The sequence below is a fragment of the Amblyomma americanum genome, chromosome 1 (assembly GCF_052857255.1).
Source record: "Amblyomma americanum isolate KBUSLIRL-KWMA chromosome 1, ASM5285725v1, whole genome shotgun sequence".
NCBI classification, from domain to species: Eukaryota; Metazoa; Arthropoda; class Arachnida; order Ixodida; family Ixodidae; genus Amblyomma; species Amblyomma americanum.
The window spans coordinates 169,934,270-169,955,328 of record NC_135497.1 but is presented as its reverse complement, the minus strand read 5'-3'; the positions used below and the strand labels follow the sequence as shown (position 1 = coordinate 169,955,328).

General features: G+C 44.5%; 1 protein-coding gene across 1 annotated transcript; it reads right to left on the bottom strand.

Moving 5' to 3' along the window:
• Positions 1-204: 204 nt before the first annotated feature.
• Positions 205-19,940, bottom strand: LOC144093484 (uncharacterized). The gene is made up of 8 exons (XM_077626925.1): positions 19,873-19,940; positions 14,038-14,241; positions 12,576-12,715; positions 7,898-8,077; positions 7,055-7,118; positions 6,206-6,309; positions 5,519-5,613; positions 205-398 (listed from the first exon to the last, which is right to left on the bottom strand). Exons 1-8 carry the CDS (start codon positions 19,927-19,929, stop codon positions 319-321), a joined length of 924 nt encoding a protein of 307 aa, XP_077483051.1. The 5' UTR covers positions 19,930-19,940; the 3' UTR covers positions 205-318.
• Positions 19,941-21,059: the final 1,119 nt, after the last annotated feature.

Here is a 21,059-nt window from a genome sequence, read left to right as displayed (position 1 = left end):
AACCAGAAAAAATGTATGAATCTATGTTGAAACTAGTACTGAAGGCATAAGACAATTTGAGTTTCTGAGTGAAATCTTAATCACAAGCCCATTGTGAATGTGTCAGAAATCTTTAGCTGGCGTGTACGACGGCCAGGATTTGCATGTGCCTGCAGCTTATGACGGAGAAAACTTGTGAAAATATCAATTTCAAACCTAGGATTACACAATGTGCGATAACATGGCTAACTTTGGATGACATCGAGCACACGACTGGACAGGAAAGAGCTGAATTAACACATAGAGCAAAGTCCACTTAAAACCAATAAGCCCCGGTCACTACTTGTGGATGCCGACGCCCTTCAATACTGGGTAGATGTAGTTGAACGCCTCGTAGATTTCAGACGTCACCTTTGCACCTGCACAGGAATTGAATTTTGATGGTCAATGTTAAATTTCACACAAAAGTGTGCAGTGTAACTGGGCGAATTTTCAAGTTGTGCAAGTGTAGCAACAAATAACTGCTGCAAGTTTTTTTAGCAGTTTCTTAGACAATGTTAGTCTACAGGTGTTTGTTGGCGCACTCATACCACACAAACAAATAAACAATTCTTGCAATTGGTTTTTCAGGTATTGTTAAAATGGCGGGCCATAAACAGGCTGGCTATGCCCATTGCAGAGCGAAGCCTTTTACATGTCTCTCCAATGGCCTCATGGAGTAATTCTATGAAGCCATAAATGTATCATAACGTTTACGTGGCCACTGCTTTGCCTGCCTATTCTCAACAGTGGTGGGAAAAACGCATCATTGATTTTCAAGTCCAAATCGGATGCAAATTATGCTGATTCAATTAACACGGCCATGATAACAGGTGCTCACCATAAATGTCAGCAGCATTTTTCACTTCAACCTTTTTTACAGCGTGCCCTTGAGTAAGCATCATTTTCTAATTCAACATTAAAACTTCACAGTTGCAATAAGCGGGACAGGAGGGCCAAGAAAAGTAACGCAGCTGCACTACGAACGACAGGAAATCGGAAGAGAAGGAAAGCAAGCAAAAAAATTAAATACAAGAAAGAACAATAATGAAAGAAAGCACGTGAAGCGACAAACAGATTGGTGCTAGGACATATAGAAGAAAAACTCATTCGGCTGCTCCCCCATTCCCGTTGTTCCCACAGGCTTCTTAGGATAAGTTCCACGGGCTGCACATATGCCAACTGTAAAGGATGGTAGCCTGACACCCATGTGCTAAGTGAAGGAAGCAGTAATACAAAACCAAGCCTTTTGTACTTTGCTTAGGCATTACAATGACTTAGTGATGTGGCATAAGGACACAGAGGGGCTTGTTTTTTTTATGTGTGAATGCATAGACATAACAACCCCGATCAAGAATCTTTTCTTGTCTTCTCATGTGTGAGGCATCAAAGTAACTCGGGCAATCTTAGGTTACTTAGGAGGAGCATCGCGCAAGCTGCAGCCAATGGAAGGAAGCTTGGGAAAGATCAGAGTCGCACAAACTGCAGCCAATGGCAGGAAGCTCGGGAATGTTTAGAGCACTGTTGCGCCAGCTGTAGCCAATGGAAGGAGGGCGTCACGGCAGCTGGCGTCGAGTGTAGATAAAATTGAATGAAACCACGTTTATTCCCCATTAGAATGTGCAGAAGGCGTGAGTGCTGTGGTATAAGGACACAAAGAGGGGATTGTTTTTGTGTGTGTCAACGCACAGGCATAACCCCGAGCAAGAGTCTTTTCTTATCTTCTCATGTGTGAGGCATCAGAGTAACTCGGGCAATCTTAGGTTGCTTAGGAGGAGCATCGCGCAAGCTGCAGCCAATGAAAGGAAGCTTGGGAAAGTTCAGAGAGTCGCGCATACTGGCAGCTGGCGCCGAGTGGAGATAAAATTGATTAAAACCACGTTTATTCCACATTAAAAGCGCAAAAGGCGTGAGGATGAACCGCAAGAATCGTAGTTGTACTCTCATGCAGGTGCCAGTAAGAAGAGGCAAAAAATAAATACATGCTCTCGTACGCCTACTCTGTTTACCTACGTTAAAATCAGAGAAATTTTTGTCATAATTTCTCCTTTTTATAGAGAAGAGCAAAGTCACTCTGTCAGTGTAAACAATGCAGTATCACCTATGTGGGAGTCTCTATTGTTGCGATTTGATTTATCATAGCGCGTGTTTTATCTACAATCTTCACAAAGGTGCTCTTGCAAACACTCCTTATTATTTTCCCTTCCATGTTGTGAACACTGCCACGAGGCTGTGACAATTGCTCACATCAGATATATCTGAGTATTCTTCACTCATTTGGGTTCAAGGTTCATGCTAACTTCATGTCAAAGCCGGCACATTTACGACACAGCCATCAATTTGAAACACACAAATTGCTTTTGTGAGCAATTAAAATACGTTTGTCAGTGAACACTGAGTGCAATACTACTAGAGGCATCACAAGGAAATAAATATTAAATTTCACCACACATAAATAATGGGCATTACAAGGCAAAGTGCAGCCACTCATATGCACATGTACCAGCTGTTACGCTTTGGCTATAAATCCTTGTCCTGCTTTGGCCACTGGCTTGCAGGCATGAGCTTTGCAAACCAATGGCACTTTGTTGTCTCTTTTTGCATAGCGCAAAGTTAGGTAAAATTTCCACCATTTTTCATAAAAACAAAATGAAGTATGTATACGACTGTAAGCAAACTGCTATTCTGTGTGGAACAGCGCTGCACTTGAGGACGAAGGCGCAGACATGACAAAGCCAAAAGGGCACTGAGTTTCACTTTCAACTGGCTGTCACATAGGTTGAAAGCCAGTGCCCTTGTGTTTGTCTAGTTTTCGCCTTTGTCTCTAAGTCCAGCGCTGTCTCACACAAAATACTGAACCAACTAGCCCAATCGCCTACATCAGTCTGCCAACGTGGCAACATGAGAGACAAAAAAGGCACTTTGCCTTCCCAGGATCGGATGGCTGATGGCAAAGCTTTGTAAGAGTACAAAGAACACAAGCAACAACACAACAACGACACATAAAAAGCGCAGACTCATAACTAAAATTTTAACATAGAACACATATAAATATACAGCTATTGGCTAAACAAAAACACATACAAAGGGCCAAAATGTGGCATAAGAAATCAGCAAAAGAACACCATATATCACATCTAAAAATTAAAGCTGTCTATCTATGAACCAAGTCAAAGGAACTTTGACACACAAGTTTCCTTTCCTTGACATGAAAAATGCTTCCTCTGATTCACACATGTAAAGGAAATGTTTGCTGTGTCTCGACATCGTGTATGGAGTTCACCCACACACTGTCACTATGTGGTGGATTTTGTTGCAAGGTATGAAATTCTATATTTGATTTGGCACTAGTACCGTAAACACGTGGCAAGCTTATTTTGAGCAAAGCAGGCAACAAAACCATTCCGGTACCACACAAATGCAAACAGACCGTTAAATTTAGTTAAGAGGAAAAGGCATCCACCCTCTCTCCACTAGCAGTGGCTCTCTCTACACAATGCAAAAAATGAAGAAACAGATTAGTGAGCTCTTGAATAATTAGGGAAAGCACACAAGGGGGCTCTATTATGAACAGCCTATCGTCCACCGCAACACAAATGCCTCTCCCACTGATTTCCACTTGGCACTTTAGTCTGACTCTTGTCTAGGCACTGACCCTCTGCCACTCACCACTGGACGTACCTTCTATATTCTTGTATAATTCAAATATAGGGATTTGAAGGTATTAATTTTTCAAAACATGATCAAATACGAATAGTATAGCTGTGCTACCGAATCGAACATGAATATTGTAGATAAAAACAGAATTTAACACAAATCGAACTGCAATGAAACTGAATTGAATATTTTTAGAAGTATTAAATACTCGTGCTAACATCCGTACAAATTAAATAAATATCCAACGCTCATAAAAACTAGTGGCAGCATAGCGGTACGCTGCTATAACATGTGAGGTTATAACCATGGCTGTCAAAAAATATCATGCTCATCTCTAGAAAGGGGCATACAACATGAAGTCAATATATTAACTCTATGATTGTCAAGTCATACAAAGGAAATTACTTTTTACTACTGGTGACTACAATGAGTAAGCTAGCACATCTGAGTAGATGAGTGAGGAAATGTATGAGTCAAGGATTCCAGAACAGGCATTAAGGCAATGTTTACTAAACCTGCTAGAGTCAAGTCGCCTCGTCCAAACATAGAGGCTCCCTATGAGCCCTATGACCACAACCACCCGAATCGACACTGTCATGGCACGAACCCTCCTTTCCAAGCCCTGATTGCGGCAGTATGCTACATGGCACCAAAGCAGGCCCCATTTCTGAAGCAGTCAAAGAACACAATGTCGAGCCTAATTCAAACTTCGTCGCAGTTATTCGCAAAGCTGAAAACGTATTCAATTCTTATAATTCTTAAAATACACTATTTGGTTTGCTCAGGGAATCAGATCGGAGGATATTAGATTCGGTAATCGAAAGTTTCAAATGCTCGCGCACCCTAACCAACATGACTGATTGGAACACAAGGAAGTCTAAAAACTGACATGTCGAACAAAAATATACAAGACGATGAATCCAATATTCAGCTAGCCATGGCAAGATGCGGCAGAAATGCATCTCGGCAATACAGTAAACCTCGTTATAGTGAACAGGTAAAAAATCGTAAAATAGTTTGACATAGCCGAAAATTTTTAATATAAAACTTCGTCATAAACGCCCACAATACCGGCGCAGTTTAGTCAGTGTAGACACAGCAATTCAGGCGACCCTTACTAGAGGAACGGAGTGGCGTTTTACAAGATTTTCGCGGTGTTTCGAAGGAGCTCGCGGCTATTCCGGTGACCACCAAAAAAAAACGAGCACCTTTAGGCTGGCTTCTACGCAAAACACCGCAAGCGCAGGTGAAGCGCTGACGCCTTTTTCGCAACACAGCCGTGTCGCGTGGAAAGCGGCACGTCAAAGCAAAAGATCGCCGTTTTCACCACCGCCGTGACAGTCGACATGAGCGCAGTATAGTTACTGCAAGCTTGCAACCTCCTGCGCTGCTGTATCCAGGGCGCTGTCGACGGACGCCTTAGGCATGAATGCGTGCTGGCTGCCGTACGCGCTGCTGCTGGCGAGTGCGAGACTGAAGTGAAAACTTTGGCGCGAACGTTTGCCGCATCACCACAAGCCACTTGTGCAGTGCGGCGATGCCTGACATCCAAATAGGCACCATTTGGAGCTGGGGAGTTCGATATATCCGTTTCATGGCCAGTTGCTTTCGATATATAAAGTAGAAGTTGCATGCGTTTGTCTAAAATATTTGCGAAGAGTTGGATGCAAGCAATAGTTCGTAATATCCGCGTTTGTTATATCGAGGTTCGATGCACATTCTCAGGAATTTAATTTTGCTCCATAAAAGGTGGCCTTAAACTAAAGCAAAGATTTCCACATTACCAACTCACTTGGCATTGTATTGATTCTTCATTTCTGCAACACATCCTTCGTCTATTTACCTGTAAGCAGAACTTTTCCCGACGGAAAGATAAGCAGGGCAATCCTTGGCTTTTTCATCTTGAAGATGAGTCCAGGATAGAGCTGAGGCTCGTAGCTGTAAAAACGAATAGATGCTATTTGCAATCACAACTATATATTCATCAGTTAAAAGGGTAAAATACGTGCATCCACTGAGGCCCACCCACCACACTGCCTAACTTCTGCTCTTGTCTCTAGTAAAATCAATTACCAGCAACAGCATATGCCTCAAGCTATAAATCTTGTAATGGCCCGTCTCAAGAGCAACGAAATGCTTTGCTGCCCTTCCACTGTCCGAACATCAAGGAACCAATTTTCAGCAGAGGGGCAAGTGATAAGTGGTTCGCATAGGTGCTTGAAAGGAAAATGAGTTGGCAGCGATCTATTATTCACAAAAGAAAGCAAAAAATTAACATCTAGGAGAAAAAAGACACAAGTCTGGAGCAGCAAATCTTCCTGTAACAGTGTGGCCCTTTTGCTTCCATTTGCGATCTCTGTTATTACTTCCCACATCCCATTTTGTAATGCTCTTTGTTACTGACGGTGAATAACAATCAAATTAAGTAAATAAAAGTAAAATAAAAAGGCCAGAAGTGCATCACTACAAAAAGTACCGCCGCTCCTATGTCTTCAAAGAACGAGTGGAGAGTGAGCGGGCAAGAACAGACCTTGAGAATTCGCTGTGGGTCACAACGAGGCCTTCGAGACGTAAGGCAAAGTGAACATCGCAGCTGGCCACAATGGTACAAATCCTGAAATCAAGAAATTTTGCCTGCAAAGAGGTTTAACAAAACTTGGGTTAAAAGGACACTGTGGATAACTCTATCCAAATTTCTGTGGGCATACTGTTACCTCTGTTTCAAGGCGCTCAGAAATCACCTTAACTTGCTAAATTTATGCAATAATGTTACTTTTTCCACTGAGTCTACCAGTTTATGCAGGCGGCTTTTAACAACAGAACGGTGGAAATTCTAAACTCTCCTCCAAACATATTTGTTGATTGGACTGCATGGTCATAACAGCCTGCCAAAACCATCCATGGTGGCTTGATGGATGTAGAATTCAGTTCAGTTACTTAACATAAGGCTTGATTTCAAGTTTAGTGGTTGCATATCGATGCAGGTGATATGCTAAGAGATTTCCTCACTGAGATTTGTAATGCACGCCAGAATTACTGGTGGTGAATATTAATTCGCAACCATATATTTTGCTGTGTCTCATAGTTCAAGTGCAGCTTCAGCGCATAAAAGAACATTCATATTAAATTGCACACCAAACTACTTGGTGCCGTGATAAAGCAACACAGTAAAGAGTAATTTTTGAAAAGAAACATTCAGGAGAGTATTAGCCACAAATATTAAGGACTACTGAAATTTTCTGAGAAACGTAGCTCACAATTTAGACCACTCTCCAAATACTAAAATACTCTGATATATCTGATATATTAGCAAGATGGTCTTGCAGTAGGCTAGTAAATGTAGCACAGTATTTTTCAAAGTTGACAAAAAAATACATACCTCAAAGCCCAACTTCTGTATGATCCGAGCATATTTTCTTGCAGCCAGCCTTGACTCCTCTTCGCTATAAAAATATACAAGGGTGAGGGGAATTTAGACAACTGCCAAATCCCTGCTGTTCCTTGTAACACTGTTCTGCTGAAAAACGTGGGTTTTAAACATTTCACAGAGCACAAGTTAAATTAGAATGTCAACTCCTAGCAAGACTCTCTCCAAAAAGAAAAATACCCTTATTGCAACAGCCATAAGCGAAGGCTACGTGAGTGCATGCAAAATGGAAGCTGGTTTAGAAACCTCTCTTTACCTCTCACGGTGGACTTCCCTGACAAGCATTTGCTTTGCATCTTTCTTAATAGGTATTACTAAACTCGCTGAATAAAAATTTTTCTGAAGTCCATACCTTACACTCTGCTCTATTAGAAAAATATGCTGCCAGGTTGTCACGAATAGACTAAACAAAAAACAGTTAGGTGCATAACACTAAAAAAAGTCAAAACCAATCTGATTAACCAGTTACGGTATTCAAAAATTGTTGAACAAATTTTTTATTATTCATAATACAGCTACATTTCGTGCCCAGAGACAAGCATGTAACCCCTGCTTAAAGTTGCTTCTGTTAGTGAAGTCACTGTGGCAAATTAAACCTGGCATGAGGCACGCCTATTGTTAAAGCAACAGCACTAAAAGAATAATGTGCCACAACTACTGTTGCACTAGCAAAAACACGACACTAATCTCCTTGCTATACACTGTTCCAAGAAATCTATCCAGCACAAACACCTAGAGAAAATGCTTCTCTCGCGTCTAGGCCAACAGGAATATGTGGAGGAGAGAAACAAGTACCTTTTCGCGCCAGCGCAGACCATCTTTCCCGAGCTAAAGATCGACGCTGTTGTTCGGGGCTCTCGGATGCGCATGATGAGAGCTCTACAATGGTCGGGATTGTACTTGACGTTCCATGCACGCAGAGCAATCGCCTTGAGGTTTAGTCGACATCCTAAATTTACAGTCGAGACAACATTCCTGTGGGAAGACATCCTTGTTTTAGTCAGGACTCGCCTCATGAATGTAACAGCAGAGAAGCTGAACGGATTCACAAACAAGTAGCATACAAGGATGTTTCACCAAAGATTGTTGTTAATTCTTAAGAACATGTTACCTGAGCTGAAAGAGTGTTTTCTTCTGTATACATAGTTTGTACCGATGTCATAGCGGCCGTCATCTTTGGGTCCAGAACATGAGGCGAAATTCAGGCCATTTTCCTAATCCAGTTATTGATAACTGGTTGCTTTTATGGCAATGCAACAAAGGCAAGGCAGGAAAGTGGAGATGTTCCTTAGTCCCCCTGCTGTGGAGAGTGGGTTGTCCATTGTTCAGGCTTCAGGCTAGCGTGGTGGAGCGGTGAGTGGTAGTAAATAAGGGACGTTGTAAAGATGGTGCGGGGCCACTAGTGCTGAGGAAGCCACTCGCAAATAGCATGGCGACATGAAACCGTCTTCTGCCTAGTCTCTACAGCATCCAAACATGGTGCCTTTGAAGTCACATGAAAACTATCTATAGTACTCTCACCCATGGCAGATATCAAAAAATAGGTAAGACGTTTAAACTAGCAAGCTGATTAACTAAAATCTAATAATTAGGTTTCTAACTAATCATCATCATCAGCCTTACTACACCCACTGCAGGGCAAAGGCCTCTCCCATGTCTCTCCAATTAACCCTGTCCTTTGCCAGCTGCATCCACCCTTTGCCTGCAAACTTCTTAATCTCATCCGCCCGCCTAACCTTCTGCCGGCCCCTGCTATGCTTACTTTCTCTTAGAATCCACTCCGTTACCCTTAAGGACCAGCGGTTATCTTGCCTTCGCATTACATGCCCTGCCCAAGCCCATTTCTTTCTCTTGATTTCGACTAGGATGCCATTAACCCGTGTTTGTTCCCTCACCCACTCTGCCCGCTTCTGGTCTCTTAACGTTACATCTATCATTTTACTTTCCATGGCTCGCTGCGTTGTCCTTAACTTATGCTGAACTCTTTTCGTTAACTTCCACGTTTCTGCCCCGTAGGTGAGTACCGGCAAGATAAAGCTGTTGTACACTTTTCTCTTGACACCTTCTTGTACACCTTCTCTAACTAGTATTAAGAGTCTACTGCCTCATTCATTTAGAGATTTGCGGCTTGCCGTTAGTGATATCAAGTGTTTTAACTTTCGAAAACACGGGCCACACCGGAATTGCAGCACAAGAAATTTGGAGCCTCCACATGCGCCTGCAAACGCGTGTCACTTCGTGTGACTTCCTCGTGGGCACGATGCTAGAGTGTACTAGATATACCCACGAGGGAGCAGTGAATGAGGTTGCTCTTACTAGTTCACACATGACACATGCGCCGCCGAACGACACGTGCTTGTAGGCACTCCTCTGTGGTGCGGATTTGGTTTAGCGCAAGTGGAAGCTCAAAATTTATTTTCGAAAATCTAAAGACTGGCGTGGAAATCGCTAACGGCAAGCTACGAATCTCTAAATAATTGACACACTTAACTCTAATAGTTGATTGAATCTAAACACTGACTTGGACGTCACTAATGGCAAGCTACGAATCTCTAAATAAGTGAGCCACATAAATCTAATAGTTAAGTGAACTATTAGATTTTTGTTACCCAGGTTGCTACTTATTATATCCTACCTACTTTGTGATGCTTGCCACGGGTGACAATATCATACAGAATAAAAAAAAAGTTTTAACCCACAACCATGTTTTTAAGAATTACTAACAGATTCACAGTATATCTGTGGACAGTGAGAATCTACAGTAACTATTCAACAATAGACTCAACCATTGTAATACTCCCAAAGCCAACACTGAGCTACTCAAGCTGCCAAGAAAATTATACTTCTTTCTGTGGTCCTTAATAGCAACTCTGCATCATGCCTCTTGCTCACTTCCAATAAGTTTTAACTATGCCTTGCATACATTTATCTGCGTTGGTAATCAAACAAACATGGCAACAGAAGCCTGGTCTTCAAACCCACCAAACCACTTCAACTTGCAGAAAAACTGGCGCCAGTTAACCAAACAGTTTCCTCATCACATTTAACGAACTGCCCTTATTTTGTGTTCATACCTTATACCATACCCTATCATACTGCGTACCTTATTTCCCAGGTAGCATGCAAGATCTTCAAAATGTTTATTTTAGAAATAAAAGAGCTAAAAATGATTTTCGACCAAAACAAATGCTCTCAAGAGACTTTTTACTGTCAGGATTCTATCTGTCCTAACAATATGCTTAAAGGAGGACTTTGGAAGACGGGTCCTATCTCGACCCTCTCAAAGACATCTTAAAGGCGCTTGAAGTTCTGGCGGGAAAGGTATCTTATTTTGGCATCGGTATGGACACCGGTCAGAGAATTGGTTCGGTGTTAGCCCTATTTAAGACGCCTTATAGACCACAGAAGTTTTGGCGGCAAAGCACTCTATTTTGGCGGGCTTCTCGGGCTTGTTTTGCACAGGGTTGAAGATTGGTTATATTACTGCCTTCTTTAAGAGATAATAGACGACAAACGTTTCTGCAGAAAGGCAGATCTAATTCTGACAGGCTGTTTTGACTCGGTGTTTTTCTCAGAGGGCATGCAGTTGCCTGTCTCGACACTGGCGGGCGGTGGCGGCGGCCCCACCATCTTTGCGACCGCCGTGGTGCACGCCTGAAACGTCGCGCTCTCTCGTCAGAATTCCTGCACCAAGCCTGATTTATATGATGTGAAGATTCCTCATCATCGTGCTAACTTTGGGGGAACCTGTGTTCGCATGTAACTCATACCGCAACTCTGCCGCCTTTCAGCAGCGGATCCCTCGTCGCTCGTCTGGCTCTTCGCACCATAGCTATGCGTCAGTACCCGCCGGCTACTCGTCCAGCCGCGGTCTTCGCGTGGACCTTTGCGTGCCTGCCGCCCTATCCGCGTCGCTGCCTATGTGTACTTCAGCAAGGTTACACCGGCTAATCATTTATACTTCGTGCAGTTTCCTCGCTGCACGGTGGATATCGCGCGCTCTTTGTTTCAACTCTCTGTCGCTGTTCAACCTCTCCCGGCGTGCAGCTACCATCTAGCGCGCACACCTCTTCGCACCATCGCTGTGTAGTGGTTCCTCGGTGATCTCCTGCTTGCGCGGCGTTTCCACCATGTTGCGTCCGCATGCCTCTGAGTGAATACCATTTACCAGTGCTCCCGTCCGACCTCAGGGAACTGTGACCGCCTCCCCCTAAATGCGCTTCATCACTCACATCTCCTTCCCTGGAGCTGTTGCTGCAGCAGCGGCTCATCTGGGCTTAGAATGTCTCTCTGCTCTGCTGCTACATAGGCGAAATTGGTGGCGGTGAGCGGTGGATCGTGCTTCCTGGATTGGCAGCAGCAACTCTATAATAGCTTCGAGTCTTCGATGACTGGGGTCGCTGCAGCCGATAAGGTGCCCAGCCAACTGCCACATACACCACCAGAAGTGGCCATCGAGGACCCTTTGCTCTTGCCGTTGTCATATGAGCTTACCTACAGGATGTCCCACCGCCCGCTGTCATTGTCATCTGCCAGCTGGGGTGCACAGCGTTAAGTCTGTCATTTGGCCCATCTTTCCCAAGTGTCCTTGATTATAACTCAGAAACCACCTTCCCTCCTACTCGCTCCGCTTCCGCTGTTCTAGCTCTTCTTTTGCTGAACAAAACGAACAAAGCTCACGGGAACAAAATGGCGGCTACAAATCGCATTTTCAACATCTTCTAAACTACCTGCATTCGTATAGAAAAGGTAAACCTGTTGCTCATTCCTAGATTTTTTTACGATGTTTGGAAGAGGTATCCTGTAGACCACCTTTAGAAGTTTCTAGACTATGCTTGGAAGATGTATTCTGAAACGTCTTTTGGCCCGCACATTAAACGAGCTATATGACTGATATAAGATGTTAACCAGCTGAAAACGTATTTTCCACACTGTTTCCTAGCCGTTTGTTTCGTTTCGGATAGTTGCTCTCAAGATGTATTCTATCTCATTTTGTGCTACCTGGGTTTCAGCCTTAACTTGTCCATTCCTGCCTGTTTAGACTTTCAGTCAAGTTTGTGACAAACAAAAAGTAAACTAAATGTATATGCTTTCAGATTCATCAAAACTCTGATGATGCCTGAAAAATGAAAGAAAGCTCTTACGTAACTATGGTCTAGTGAACAGAGGGAAAAAATAAAACATTTTTTCACAACTGTAGCACCGGCTTCGCCTCCTCATTGTGCACCTTTCTAGTGGCAGAAAATCAAATTTTTAAAATGAGCATGTATCATTGTAACATGCGCACTCTCCTAGTTAGAACACGTCAACGTCGTTCCTATGGCAACATCACATGCACAGGCACAAGGGCTAAGCACTTTATCTTCATCTCACTCATGGACAGTGACACCCTTAACAAAGAAAAGTGCGACATAGGAGAGCCAGCCTAACTGTTATGGAAAGGATGAGCCCACAAAGAAGCAGCATGACATACTGAATCTGCGGAAAAATTCCAGGGTCCGCCAACGCCGGTGTGGTGGGTGTCATGGGTAGACCCGATGTTGAAGGGATCATGCTCGAGCTTGCAAATTTAGATGTTGAGCGAACACCAGTTATCATTCCGGCAGAAGACTGCTGCTGCAAAAGAACACAACATGCAACATGAGATGACACGAACCAGAAAATAAGCTTTTTCTCCTTGGCTTGCATAGTAATATCACCAGTAATAATTTTTATTGTTCGTACTATTCAGTAGCATCCCAGCACCTGATCGATGGGACAAGAGTAACACTCGCACCAATTAAAGAAGAGAATGAAGGCTACTAGGGTAAAACTTGAACAGCACTTTTCATTAACCAGGACACGTTTCAGTACACAGCTCTTTTCACGTGGAAAAAGCCTTCATCAATATCTCCCCGTGCTCTATCCTGTTCTCACTGTAGTTTTCACCTCAACCTGCTCACTACTTGCGAACCTGCGCAAGCTACGCATAAGCTCCACAATAGTACAAAAAAAAAACTGTGCAAGTGTCTAAACGCTCAAACACATCGGTAGAGAGAAGTGTTTACATCTAGACGTTGAACCTAATGCGACACATTTTTGAGTAAGATCGTGTCGCATGAATAGCCACGGTCACACCAGAGACTTGCCATATGAGCCACACTCAATGTCACATGGCAACTGTGGAGACATTTAGGCAGCTTCACAAACACTGCCTGTCCTGTTGATTCTTTCATATACTTGTATTCACCACTGTGCATTTCCTAAGGTGGCCAAACAAGTGTTTAGTTTTCACCTTGGAGCAGCAGTGTTCACTATAGAATCAAGGAGACCGGAGAGAAAACCTCACTGAGTAGGCCATCTAGACTGAAGGAAACTTATTGCGGAGCGACCGTATCACAGTGAAAACTTTGAAAACGAATAATCCCGCTATACCAGGAAACTAAACGAGGTGTAACCGTACGTGATAAAGTTGCGTCGCACATTCAGAACAGGGTGGAGGAACACACTCACGTGCTGAAGCGCAAATAACCCTGTTTCACCTTTTCTACTGCTTTTTGTGAGGCTAAGCGCCACCGCCCATGTATGAAACAAAAAACAGTTTCATGTAAACGTTCCTCCCTGTCATGGGCGGGCCAACGAACTGTCAGACCTATGCTTGGCCAGCAGCACGACAGTTTCAGAGCTGCACAAGACGCCTCGATTTTCCTGATTTCTGTTACCAGCTTAATAAAGGGACTGCTATGGTACTCCCACTTTTCTTTTTCAGCACGGTTCGATGTTGGAGCAAATCCTGATATCTGTGAGTAGCTTCTCCAATGACCTACAACGTGTTTTATTAAGAACAGCAAGCATAACGTGTACCACGACCACGACACAGTACAAGCCGGACATCGACAGCAGCTTCTTCGCTGCCCGCACGATTCAGTGGGTTTGAGAGGAGCAGTGATTCTTACGTGAACATGACCAGCGGGAGTCTGCGGTTGCATGAGCGACTGCGGCATGACTTCCATGCTAACCGGAAAGGGCTGCATGACACTCACATTTCGCTGCTGCGTCAACGTTGACTGGTCCACTGGGTCGTCCTGCTGGGGCTGAAGCTGGAACGGGTGGAGAAACCGCGCGAGCTGCTGGATATGCTCCTCCTCGACGTCGTTGGCCTGTGCAGACACCGACAGCGGAGTCATTAGTAGCTCCATGGCGTGGGCCACAGCCATCTTGTTACTCCGCTCATCGTCCCCTGCATGATCCAGACGACCTAGACCACAACCTACCGCATAAGGGGCGACCTGCGCGTTCGGCGCTCCGCCAGTGACGATGTTTTTCTTCTGCTTGTGTGGATTTTAGCTTTCCAAACCGCCGCTGCGAACAGTGGCGCTAGTGTTCACCCCCATATATACCCCCCCCCCCCCCCACCCCGCGTGGCCGGCCGCACTAATGGGCAGCAAGCATTTTTGGTGAGAGCACGGAACGACAAAAACGCACGTGCGCGAAACAGTCGATTAGATGAGTGCTTGGTGATCTGTTGGTGTGGCTAGATCTCGATTACCAGATTCGATTTCAGTGAAACTGTGATTCTCAGTCACGTGGACGCCGGTTTTCGCGTTTTCGGCTTCTTCATGCACGATGGTTTACTGCTTCGTGCCCTTGTGCAAGTCAAGCGGCCGAGCATCAAGAGGAATTTCATTTCATGAGTTTTCTTGACCGATATTCGGAACCAGTGGTTGAAAAATATCTCTCGGCAAGGCGAGATAAGTTACTATGCTGCACTTAGCTTTGAAACATGCTTTTAATGTGCATTTCGAGCGACGGCGCCCGCCGAGTGGCGATCGAGCTTCGGAGCTTTCGTGCGCTCCTAGTCGAGTTTTGCGTTGCATTCAGCGGTACCCAGAACGTATCCGCGTGAAGCAATGTATACCTATTTCCACGATGTTCCTCTTTTTTTTCTAGGGCCATGGAAAGAGCCCTGGGTTCCAAGAGACCGAAGCAGGGTCTACAGCCTTCACTTCAGGCCAGAAGACTGTCGGGAAGACCTTAAGCTGCGGAGGTTGAAACCTTCTGCTGTGCCAACAATTTTTCCTGCCTTCTCTGCGCTCTTGGCATTTTTCAAGCTCTGACTTTCGCTGCTACTTGTAAAGCGAATAACAGCACATTTTTACGATTGTGGCATGCACTGCAATTAACACTACTCACGTTCTACCACGCTCTTAACCGCACGTCACTTCAGTGAAAGTGCCGAATGCAGCAAGGAAACGCATGGGCCCTGCAAAGCGGTACGTAGTGCGTTCCCTGCGTTCGGGCTCGGGACTAGCTAAACCTAAGGAAGAATGAAATACGGGCGCGCTCAGGCCTCGGCTAGCACGGAAAGTGCGCACTATACCATACTCGCAGCACAGCAGTAACCAACTTTTCAGCAGACAATTAGGGGGGAAAAAAGCTGTAAGGGATTACACCATTTCAATCCTAGCAGCCACGCGGCCGCGCCTTCAATGTAGTTTCAAATTTCATTGCACTGCACAGCAACGACACCAAATATCTGGGGTTTAGTGCCTCTCGCTTGTATCGCCGCGCATTTTTCTAGCCGCACCCTGTCTGTAATATGAAATGCCAGTTTACTGCAGAGCCTGCGCGAATTTTTACCTCCATCGCCGTACTCCTGAAAGCAGGGCTGGAGTGTTTCGGGCACGGTCTCGGGCGTTGCTGTGAGGGTGAGCACTGGTGGCTTCTACCGGCACGCTTGGTCCCTACTTAATGATCACGTGGTAATCCTTCGGCCGTGCGCAGCCGTAGGCGACCACGGGATGCGCAGGTCGCCCTTTATACATTAGGGCGTGACTAGACCAAGTTTAACGGTTTAACGGCTATTACAGCGTACTCCTCTGGCAAAATCACAACTTCCCCAGCATGGCTGCGCGCTTCGTAGTTAGGCGGCGTTGGTAGTGCGCGTCCACAGCAGGTGGTGTGCGCGTTAAAAAGCTGTACGAGGAACGGTGCTGCGGCTTGCCTACGTACTTTGTTGAATTCCTTTCTATTTCGTGTGCACAATGTTCACGATTGTGTGCGCACGAAGATAGTTCCAGGTGGTGGTGAATCCTGTGCCGCTGATTGCGTATGATTTGTATTTGTGTGAGCCGAGATCAACGAGGATTGTTGGCGAGGTTCAGCAAGGTTTGTTTTTATGTACGGGGTATTATAAAACGAGCATGCCCCACGCCTTTTGGCGTTACCTGAAATCCCTTTAGTAAAGTTTGCACCATCGCCACCTCCTGTCTTCTCCGGCGGTCAGACCTTGTTGGTGTTCCATAATGGAGGCGAGGCAAAAGAAACGACACTCGCGCAGAGTGCAGCGCCTGCCTTTTGTACCGTTTTCATTCTCTGCCACTGCCTGTCAAAATGCGAATTCTATTTGAATGCAACGCAAAATCTGTCATCTGTTCTGAAAGGTTTAATCTGCGCGACGAAGCAACCTGGAAGAACTTATGCAAGATACATGTGAGATAAGTCGCACTCAGAGAGCACTGACAGAGTACTGTGCAAAGTAATAATGGTAAATAGAAACGTTGGAATGCGGCTCGCACGCGTACAGTTTTGGAAATGTTAAAAAATTATGTCAGTGCACGTTAAAGATCCCCAGGTGGTCGAAATTATTCCGGAGCCCTCCACTACGGCACCTCATTCTTCCTTTCTTTCACTCCCTCCTTTATCCCTTCCCTTACGGCGCGGTTCAGGTGTCCAACGATATATGAGACAGATACTGCGCCATTTCCTTTCCCCAAAAACCAATTATTATTATTAAAAAATTATTCCATATTCTGTAAAACAAAAAAATTGACAACCATTGTATCTACGCACAATCACCAGTATGTTAGATTATTATACTACCTGCCACTACAGAGTTACAGCTAGTTTCATAGTTGACAGTTATTTAACTTGAGCAGTTATGTTTGTGAATGCCTGCTTTTTATTTTTGCTATAAATTTACTGATGTTACTGTTGTACACACTCGACCAATGAAAATATCATAGCATGTAAATAATTTCTCAATCATGCACAGAGTAGCATTTAATACCTTGCACATTTTTTCACACACTCAAATCATACGCATGAAAAAATAGAAACAGTACCAAGAAGAAGCAGTACTAAGGGGAACTTGGAAAAAAACATGTTCCACGTAGTATCATTTCAGTGATTTCGCATGACCAATGTTGGAATAAATGTTCAATGTCACTCTTCATCATTCCTGTTATCTATAGCACCACTGTGCATCTGGTGCAGATCCCTTCAGAAACATTTTCTGTACTGAGCAGTGCAGTGGTGTAGAGTTTTTGCATTTCACGTATAAGGTGTGTTTTAAGAAACTTCAACACTCTTATTCCTGTTAATACAGTCAACAGACATATTTGCCATTTATCGGGCATAAGACATGACACGAGATCTTTGCAGCGCAATGGAACGCAGTGCTGAATTTGACACTGGGATACTACTTTATAAACATGCACATTGGCCAGATTCATTCCTACAATGCACTGGTGAAGCTACCCCACTACTGTCACTGTGTCAACAGTTGTTGAACGCCATCTTTTGATGGTGTAAAATCAGGAGCATTTAAGACAACATACAATACGGCTGGTTTGAACCGCTGGTTCTCTATGGTTTGTAACAAATTTGCGACGTGTATAAGACCCCCGGGGATCAATATTGATCAAGAATCCTCTTCTTCTGCAGCATGCTTCATAACCCAAGTGCTACTTTGGCTTGAAAAAATTTATTATTATTAGTTTGTTCCTGTTTTCTTCATTCCTTGCTTTGCACTAACTAATTGTCGTTTAGTCACCAAGCAGACAAAGAGAGATAACCGAGGGGCTCGTTATGACATATGCACTGACTGTTCACTACCTTTGTTTGCATTCCTACATGTATGTCATTAAGTTGATTAGTGCAATTGGCAATGGTTGTTATTGGTGCTGAAACAAGATTTTCATTGTAAGCAGTGCTCTAACATATGCCCCTCTTGCTTCTCTGTTATCCTTCTTGCCTCCTCTCTCAATCTGAGTGTCACATATTTCTTCAAAAGGAATTTCATTACTCTAATTACATGTGCTGGGTTCTCTTTGTAATGTTCTACTTCCTTCAAGCTCTGCTCATGTCGTTGGCAGAACTGCTGGAGGGACTGTATGATCAAGCGGTCAACGTTTCGTGCCCTTGCCATCACTGCAGCAGAAAATGTGCTCCGCAGTGCACAGGGTGTGAAATACGAGCTCTGAAGGCATGGTTCGGCCTCCATTATTCCTGATGAAAATAAAGACACTTGCGATGTCCTGTACAATCATCTCTAAGCACTAGGTGCAGTTTACGCTTTTTGACACAACCCTCGCAATAAAACTACCTATGTAGGTCACAACCTGAGTGCTAAAGTTGGTGAGTTCATTGCCAAGACTGCTGTAGTCATGATCAGTTATGGCAATAGCAATGTGCATATCTGGTGACTCATCAGCTTCATGATCATTGCTTCTATTAGTGCTACGATTGCCGTGTTTTGCGCCGTAATCGCAGTCGTCATCCCGGCGCGTGTTAGCGATTAAGGGACGGGTAGGGCCCCCTCCCCCAAATAAAAAAAAACATGCGCGTGAAAATGGGTTGGCTCGTGCCGCCAGCCAGAAGAGTGAAGCTGGCGTGTGTAGTGCGTGAAATGTAGGGCAGATAGAGCCGGCCGAAGCTTTTACCCACCAAAAATGCACAAAAACGTGGACACGGCGTCGTGAAAAAGTAATATATAAAGTAATTTGACGGGTGATTTTGCAGGCACATGACGTGATGCATTTGTGGTCTGAGTATCCCGTTCAATCAGTTATCGCCATGTTTTTGAAATATACTCGAAACTTTTGTTCAGGATTGATCCAATTAACATCATTCATATCACGAAAAAGCAATAAAAATATAGTCAAACCTCGTTACAACGAAACTGTTTATAACGAAATAATAGATAAAACGAAGTAATGACGATTCCCGTTGGAAGCTCGGTCAACACAGACTATAACGAAACTACGGCTATAACGAAGTTACCGCCGGGCCCCTTCAACTTAGTTGCATTGAGGTTCAACTGTATGCCTTAAGAAAAACTCTTCCTACCATGAGTAAAAGAGGAAGCGGCGGCCGCGACAGCCACCTCGCGATTCTCACTGCGTTAAAGGTGCCAAAATGCAACAGTTTGCTGCGCTTGTCAGTGCTGAATTTCTTGCAATCAAGCATAGAGAGGACTAATCCGTAATATAGCATTACCGAATTCTGCGAGGAGACCTGTATTTAGTAAATGCATCGAAAGCCTTGTCAGTTAGAATAGGGAAAGAATGAGACTATGGGGATGTTTAACCCACTTTTAAAGCTTTAAAGCCACAGCTTATACTTCAACTTTTTCGCGTGCTTGCGTCAGCTTCATTGAAATTGTGAGTCCATCGACCGCCATATTCGGAGGGCTAGCTGCAGCAGCCGTGCTCGCAACGTGGTGGGCACGATGCCATAACGTCACAAACCACGTGACCATCTCTCAGCCAATCAACGAAATTTGACATCTGCGGCGGGTTATATTCCTTGCGTAAACAATCATGTTCTCGCATTAAAATTTGACTGCATATATGCTTCAATTAACGAATGCCGCCATTCGCCGTACAGTCCCAGTGTTCTACTGCTTGGGTAGCTCATTTTATTCCGGGATAGCGCCTTTTAGAAATAGACCGCACCTGTCAAAGCTCTCCAAGAAAGGTATGGTAAAAGTCCGTGTTTGCTTCACTTACCTCGCTATTCACGTCGGCCAATGCTGTGTCGCTGGTAGAGTAAGCACGCGCGACCATTCCGCTTCCGTCGTAAGCTGTAAGACAGGATTTGAGGTATGCATGTTTTCAGATGATTAAAAAACGCAAGCGTAGCAGCTTTGTTGGTAGATAACTTATTGTGGCAGTAAAAAGGCCAGATCTGTCCAAAACAAAATAATGTTAAAATCACACTATTGCGTTACTGAAGCGGCGGCAAATATTATGCGGCTCGAAAATCCTGAAATTCACTATAGAGAGCGAAATTTTACAGGAGGCGGGTCTGAGGAGAACAATATTTTGGTGAAGGCGCGTGATCGAAGCACAACACTGAAGTTGTCGGGAAACGCATATATTTTCGGCATCAAAAGATTTCGGCATCCGTGTTCTCGGAAAAAAAATTACTCTTGCGCCGCCTCACGACCCAGCGACCCAGTATTAGCTAATGATGCGTGATCGTTTCCACACACCTTCAGATATTTCACGCGAATATCATACGTCACTAGATCCAAATACATTTTTCCCTGCATAGCCGCAACCCGTAAACTGTCACCTTTTGCGGCCGACAGTACTTGCTCTATCTGCTGATACGAGCCGAATGAGTGGCAAGGTGTGCTACAAAAATAGTGATTTTTTTTCGAACAGATGCCTTCCGTAAACGTCGGCCGCCAATATCACAATGTTCTAACCACATACCAGAACCACTCTTCACCCTGAAAGCGACCTTTCGTCGCTTTGCAGAGAAAAGCGAGCATCCCGGCCCCGACCCCGCCCAAACTACTAGAGTGTGTGCCACCGCGGCACCGGCTAGGAACGTCAGTGACGTGATGTGCGTGATGTCACGTGATGTGGAAGGAAATCCCTCCGACGTGAATACGTCACATCCCCTTGCACAGGAGAAGCATGAGCGAGAAGAACGAACACAGCTTCCTAATTGCGTATTATAGATGAGCGAGGCAAGCACATATATAGAGGTCTTTGCATATTCTTTCGTCTAATTACAACGGTATCAATAACTATATGCACTCCTCCATGCAGGCCCCTGTTCCAGTCTAATTTAAATCGCCAATCTTAAACTTACGTTTTTTTTCACGCTGCTCTTCCCGCGAGGCCGGCTCATCGGGCTGATCCGGACCGCCGCTCCAAGGAGCCTCCCATTCTTCCAGGGGATA